The sequence below is a fragment of the Stylophora pistillata genome, chromosome 6 (genome assembly GCF_964205215.1).
Source record: "Stylophora pistillata chromosome 6, jaStyPist1.2, whole genome shotgun sequence".
NCBI classification, from domain to species: domain Eukaryota; kingdom Metazoa; phylum Cnidaria; class Anthozoa; order Scleractinia; family Pocilloporidae; genus Stylophora; species Stylophora pistillata.
The window spans coordinates 23,156,275-23,163,857 of NC_142524.1; the positions used below are offsets into that span (position 1 = coordinate 23,156,275).

The 7,583-nt window shown below is 37.8% G+C and overlaps 1 protein-coding gene across 2 annotated transcripts in view; it reads left to right on the plus strand.

Annotated features, from left to right (window-relative positions):
* The first annotated feature begins 1,483 nt into the window (after positions 1–1,483).
* The window catches only part of LOC111342723 (uncharacterized), an 8,791-nt gene continuing 2,691 nt past the window's right edge, over positions 1,484–7,583 (plus strand). For both annotated transcript variants that reach the window (XM_088725281.1, XM_088725282.1), the window contains exons 1-4: positions 1,484–1,755; positions 3,569–3,831; positions 3,990–4,104; positions 5,525–5,647. In XM_088725281.1, the coding sequence (XP_088581407.1) occupies positions 1,629–1,755; positions 3,569–3,831; positions 3,990–4,104; positions 5,525–5,647 (628 nt within the window). In that variant the 5' untranslated portion in view covers positions 1,484–1,628. The remainder of the gene's footprint in view (positions 1,756–3,568; positions 3,832–3,989; positions 4,105–5,524; positions 5,648–7,583) is intronic.

Consider the following 7,583-nt stretch of genomic DNA (forward strand, 5'->3'; position numbering starts at 1 on the left):
GTGAAGGAAGCACTTGTCGTCATTCTTAGCAAATCGCCAACCCCAACGCGTCGATCAGCTCCACGAGGAACAAAACATCCTGACACTTTGCACAAAATAATCTAGCACTTTGAAGGTAAATAGAGCAGCAGCCATTTCCAGGCGCAAGCCACCCAGAAGGTAAACCTCTCTTAGCAAAATAAAGCTCTTTAGAAGAGCGCGAAGGACGTTCGGCGAATAAGACGTCGAAAAGCTCGTGGCGTCCGTGGTAAGTATCATGACGTGACACAAATGTTGCGCATGCGCAATTTCCCATCTTGTCAAGTGGAAATTTTCGGAAATTTGAAACTTTAGACTGACGCATTTCCGTTTCCCCTCGGTGAATTTTTTTTTTATTTTTTGCACGTTAACTTTGAACGGCTCTGTGTGTGTTTTACAAAGATTCGAGAAAATTCTGTCAGAGCGGAAAAAAGTTAACGATGAATTCTAAAAAAGGCCTCTTTTCCTTAAACTTTCTGACAGAATTTTTTTAAACTTAGCAGTCAAGTAGACCGAGACAGTCAAAGGACGCATGCAAAATCTAAAATAAATTCACCGTCCAGTTTTTAAGAAAGTTCAAGTCAAGTCTAATTTAGGAGCCAGCATTGCAACCCAGCAACGTTGCCATGGCAACGAATTTTTCAATATATTTATAACAAACTGATTCTTCAATGATATCTTTATTTCAGGGGAAAATGTGATCGCGATTCGTTAAAGCTAAGCTTCGTAATTTTAGTTTAAATATCTTGCATCAGAAAAGTGAAAAATTATATCCAGCCTCCTTAAACATAGTAAGCGGTAAAGGATAGAGAGGTGATTACACAAAAGTTTTATAATCATTGCAACAAGCAACATTTTTTTTTGGAGTTTTTCTCTTTTCTCTACGCCGATCTTGATCGCCCTTCACAAAAAATCCTCTCTTTATTCGCCTTCCAAACTCCTAGCTATATAGAATATTTTATAGAAAAGGCGCAAAACAAATAATAAATGTTATTGTTATTGTGATTGTTAGCTTAATAAGTTTATTGAACTAGTTTGGCCATCTTTCTTAGTATTATTTTCTTTTCCGCTGTGCTAACTTAAGATACATTGATGAACTATGAAGAAAAAAATATCGATAAAAGTCACGGAAATATTCATAGAGTTCTCGTCGCATATTCTAGGCGACCGATTTTTCAGCAAATTTATCCTTGGGCATATGTCAGTTTTGGGACAATAAGGGGAAAATCACATGTTCATGTAGCTCTTGGTTATTTCGACAAATTAAAGCCAAATGTATCAAGAATTGGTTATCTTTTTTTCGTTCAATTTTTTTCTCAAACTCAATTAAATTGGATTCTGACTTGTATCGTAAACATTATCAATTATTAATTAAATAATTTGTCAAAACGTCCAGTGCAGTGTTTTTGAATAACTTTCAATGTAGTTTTATCTATTGAATTTCATGCCAACTGGCATAACGACAATTAAAGGAAATAATGCTGAAAACAACCGATCGGGCGACCAATAAGTTTAACCGTTTGAAATCAGTGAGGCAAGATAACGTTAGGAGACGGAGGCCAATAACTTTCACAATATGGAATGATTTCTTATAACATTGATTTTAACATATGTTCAATTTGCACCTCTCTCGTGAAGTCAGTCTCAGAATGTATCCCCGCGCCAGATCAAATCCGATGTCTTTGCATCTTCTCTTACCGTTTTGCCTGATCATGTCTTTCTCTGTCAGGTCTGAAGGTCAGTTTGAGTCTTAATCATTTCTGAACAGAAGATAGTGAGTGAAATAACTCCTTCTTATCCCTTGTTAGGAATTAAGACCTTCTATTCCGCATTTGAAAGAGGTCTTCATCATCTATAAAATAGAGATAGTTTTTATGTTTTAGCTTGTAAACTGTTGTGTCAGTTCTCACTGTGCGAGTAATGATTGGAGCGATGAAAGGGGTGTCTGCTGGAAAAAAAAGGACTTTTTGTAGGTTAATCTGGTGTGTTTTTTACGTGCATTCATAATACTCCCTCTCCACCGTGCTCTTCAAATAATGTGTCCCAATCTATAAAATTTGAGGCATTTCTGTTAGATTTATGTGTGGAAAGTTCATGTTTGTCAAATATTTCGTCTGAATATGGGAGCGTATTATTTTGTTATGCAGATCTCTTAGTTTGTGTTTACTGCATCGGTTTCTTCGCTGGTAACGTCCGATTTTTTGCCCAGACGCAAAAAGCTTTTTCTTAAACAACCAGATAATAATCAACAAGGCAAGGGACCGCAAACAAATTAACGACCTATGTTACACACGTAACTCCTTGCCTGACACGAGGGTAACAAACAACAACAGTGAGGATTTCTTTAGCGCCATATCATGTAGCTCATGGTGCCTTACAACACTTTGCGGGGGACTTTGGCCAGACTGTATTCAGCATTTTACAATTTTTGAAAAAAAATTTTTAAGATGCCCCCAATATCAGAATAAAAGCCAGACTACAACTCTGAGAGCTATGTTCCCTACTCTTTGCGATAAGTTTACTGCTAACCAATACAGAGGAGATGCACGGGACGGGTCCCACGATTTTTCGTCCTTACCCATGAAGATTAGTATGTCTAACCATTTGCAAATGTCATAACAAAGGCAGTACATTCTCCCTCGACCTACCCCGTGGCAGTCCGGCACCCTACAACATGAGCTAACCAGGCGGCGGTAGCACAGGTTTTCCGAACAACAGTCGAACCTCATGGGAAATTTATTATTATTACCTGCAAGTGAATTTAAATGTGAAGCGTGCTATCAGACGGGCAGCCACCATAGCTAAATCACTAAAGGTGGTAAGTTTCTAAAGAAATTATGGTGCTGCGTTGGTGGGAGTAACAAGATGATTAAGGTTTTATCAACTGAGTTGATAATGTAAATTGGCCACCGTAAAGAGTTTCAAAACTGACATTTCGATGGTTAGCCCTTCGTCAGAGCGTTAGCCCTTCGTCATTCGCTCCGGCGAAGGGCTAACGCTCGAAATAGCTTTTAAACTCTTCACGGAGGCTAATTAACAATTATTCGTCTCAGGTTCGGTGAATATCGTCGAATAATCCCCGAGACGAAGTCGAGGGGACTATTCGACAATATTCACCAAACCTGAGGTGAATAATTGTTTAAGTATAATTTCAGAGCTAAACAACAGAAAAATTTCTAAAATCATAACATGTTAGTAACATTTATTAACATTTTATTTTAACATTTTATTTTAACATTTTATATAAACCGCATGGAGCGGTTTATATAACTTCATATAAGGAACCGCTCGACCAATCAGATTGCTGGAAACTCTTTGCTCAGCTCTGAAATTATACTAATTTATAATATTAACTCGGTTTATAAGACCTAAATAGCCACAAAAGCTGATTACCGTTTGGTAACTTTATCTCTACCATTATCGCTGATTATTACTATTGCTCTCATTATAATTACTATCATTATCGTTTTTATCCATTTTTATGTAATAGTCATCATTATCATTTATCTATTATTATCATTTTATTTTCATTCTGCCTTTTCCGACGAAGATCAATGCCGTACTTTACAGTTCAGGTCTGGGCGGGCATTTGCCGGTAAGCGCCTTGTGAACCACGCGATCCGCATCGTTGTTGTTATGGCAAAGGAGTTTTGTCAAACGAGATGTTATATGGAACCCGACTGTGTCAGCTTCAACCTTGATAAAAGAGTTGATGAAAATGGAAACTACAAATGTGAATTGAATAATATTACTCACGAAGGACACGAGAATGAGCTGAGAGAGGAAGAAAATTATTTTTATCATGCAGCTGAGGTAGGGTTTTGTATTACCTCGTCACCCTTCATTACCCGTATCTTATCGATTTGCTTTCGATTTTGAAATGAGTGCTACAAATTTCAAGACCATTGATGGGCCAACCGGTAATATTTATATTCCAATCGATAAGTTAATAACTCTTCTTTCTTTTTCAGAGTTTTTGCGTTAAAAATCCATGCAAGAATAATGCTACTTGTCAAAGCGGTTTTACCGACAAAGGTTATCGCTGTTTGTGTACTGCTGGGTTTAAAGGTCGAAACTGTGACCAAGGTAAATGTTATAATTTGGTTAGTTTTTTTTTTTTTCTTCTTCTTTTCTTTTTTCACAAACGGCGCAGGCTCGTGTGGGCTAATTCTATAGAATAAGTTATCTCCAAAAATTACCCGCCAGCATAATTTGTTTCGAGTTTCCAAATGGGAGACAACGGCCAGAAACAATTTCACTAGCATATTCTCAAGCCAGATGAAGGATATCGCATTTACCCTCATTTAAATATTCCTTGCAGAGCGCTGAAAAGCACGTTTAAAAATGGCTCATCGCTAAAAACGGACTTCGAATTTTCAGAGTGACTTTAATTTCACGAACAGTTCAAAATTTCTGTTGTTCTTTAACACCTGCCAAATACTCTCCAGTTCAATAGGTGTTGCCGCTAGACCTCTCAAATGTGAATTTCTTTGTTTTACATCTTAATTGTTTTCTTCCATTTTTCATTTTCGCGTCGCTTATTTGTGATGAAATCAATTGTGAGAGTTGGTATATTTCATTAGCTATAATAATTACTTTGTATTTGTTATGGTTATATTGTTGCAAAATGTTTTGAAATTGCTGTTACCTAATATATTTTTGCGAAAACATGAAGTCTTGCCAATTAAAAATATTTAGACAGATTTGAGAGCCTTCGCCTTTAACATAAATATGTTAGCTTTGTTTTCCTTCGTTGTCTTTCTTCTGTTACCATCACTGTATCATGAATACAAATGCAAATTTTCGTCACCCCCCATTTGCTATTAGCTATGAATGGTGCGGCAGCTGTGTGGTTCCTACAATTAACTGATTGTGACTTGGGTTGCACTTCTCGAGAATGCCGAACCAACGAGGCTTTAAAGGAGAACAGTTTGAGGAGAGAATAAGTTCCTGAATAAATTTGGCTCGAACTGAACCAGGGTCACTTCGAAAATAAAAAAGTATTTGAAATGGCCGGATAGGTCAAACATGATACCAAAGAGGTTGATCAATAATTCATGATAAAGTATCCATTTTTTTTTCGTATTTTTTCTTTTAGTAACATGAAACACGAACAAGGCTGCAGTCCACTAGCAGACAACGAGTAGTCCCTCCTTTTCGCATAAGTCCGTCTCGTGAGCAAAATTATAAGGGAAAAAAATTAATGTAAGCGCGTCGCGGGAAATTCTCTTTGAGTGATACCGCGGATACTCCATGTATGAATGAGGGGCTAGAACATCTCGATTTTTGCTTCCTTTTTGACCCGTGCAACGGACTTCGCCGGAAAAAAGGGACTGCCCGTAATCTAGTCCACTAAGCACGAAATATAGATCGATATGTCAGGATCTGGTATTTTCTAATGTTTCTGTAGTGAACGATGGCAATATTTGACATAGATATTTCCACTGAATGTTTAGTAACTATTTCACAAGTTATTGAGAACTAAAGCAAGGACAATTCTTCACAGATATCGATGAGTGTGCTGAGCGATCACATAGCTGCAGTGGTGATGCTGTGTGCAACAATACTAGAGGATCGTACAACTGTTCATGCAAACCTGGGTATTCTGGAGATGGATGGAATTGTAAAGGTAAAATTTATTTTTCCACATGTCTATTGTTCGGTAAAATGAAACGAGATTAACTGAAATGATGTTTAAGGCTACTATTTGTGATCAGACTAGACGCATAACTACGTTAACTTGGGCTTCTTTGCTTAGGAATGTTTACAAAGGCAAGTAATCTGACGAAGGGTGTTGTTTAATTTAATTTCTGCTTGTTATCCGAAAACGTACGACATCTTTTCGCGTGGTCTACCACGAACAGTGTGTGCTTTTGTTTGTAGTTTGAGCGTATGAGGAGATATTTACCCTTGAATCACGGGGCATCTTTCTGGTCGCCGTGATAAGCATGTGCTTTGAAGCTTACCTGGGTATATACTTCATGATTGAATGCAGTATAGTTGTTTTCTTACTTCGCATCTGAAAAAAAAAGCATACTCAGCGCGTGTGCTTTACTTACTAGACTGCGTTTTTCGTCTCGAGACGGAAAATAACCAAGCCCAATTTATAACTCGGGCATTCCACAAGAAGCCTGAGTAATTATTTAAGACAAAAGCAAGTTCTTAGCTTTCTGTAATAAAACAGTGAGGTTGAATCTTCCACATATTATAAACGAGTGTACTGAGGGAGTATCCAACTACATACATACATACATACATACATACATACATACCTCACCTCTATTTCACCTCGGATTTACAAGAGTAGCTGTCTAGCAGAGGATCTCAAAAAATGCACATGTAAACCTGGATATTCTGGAAATGGGAAAACGTGCCATGGTAAAGTCTCTACTCTCCTCGAAAAAATATTTAAAAAGAATAAATAGGTTGTAAATATTCCATTCCATAAAATTCATCTTGTTTACACCAAGCGCGATGACCGAAATCAGAAAATGTATATTCCGACCTTTTGACAGAAGGGAGCCAGCTTAGCGAGGTCTATACCGAAGAGACTGGCATTATTGATATTTTCATCTTTGTTGAAGCGATTATAACTAAATTTGATCGGTGCCTCTACCCCATTTCGGCCTTTTTTTCCCACTCTTGACTCTCTTTTCCAGCATTAAAGGCGAGTAAGGGACCAGTTATTATTTAGCTTGTAATAACTGATTGAGGGTGGGAGTTTGGAAAAATGTGGGAGGAGCTCACATCCCTTTTAGGGGATAAAAGAGAGTGGATCAGTCGTCACCAACAATATGTCAAAAGGGGGGGGGGGGGTATAGAAAACTGACTGCCAATTAATTTGGTTTTATCAGCTAAGTTGAAATTGTAAATTGGCCATCGAATAGCCATTCGCCCTGACGAAGGGCTAACGCTCGAAACCTCAGCTTTTTAACTCTTTAGGCAGCAAATTTACAATTTCAAATTACTTGATAAAATCGTATTACCTTGTTACCCCCACCGACGCAACACCACAGTTTCTTTAGTGGCTTACCCCCTTTATTCATTGACCGCCAATTAACTGCCAATGAGATGAGATCATAAGAAAATTACAGAGCCCTACTGGGGGATCAGGTAAATATGCCGCGAGGTGAGACTCACTTTTTGCTAAATTCGAAATGAATATTTTGTTATTGTATATTTGCACTTGTCACGTAATGCTTTTCGTTCCGCGTATGGCTTTTTTTATTCATAGAAAATGACTAAAAACCGTAGAAGATCCGTCCTCTTTCAGAAACCTTTCTTCGCCTGTGAGTAAGATTTAAACATTGGGGAGAGTGATGAGATTTTTTTTCAAAATCAAAGAGATTTCGACGCGCAGTAACAAACTACATTAAATGAGGAAACCAAAATGCTTTCCACCCCAAGCTAAAAATCACCTATATCGGGCAGCCTACGCCCTGATTTTCCTTCTCTGTTCCCTTTATGATCTGTTGGTTTTGAGCCAGACGAACGTACCCTAACCGACATGTGTGTGGAGGTATGCATACTGCTTCATTAGGGAAAATATCCATACAGTTTTCCCT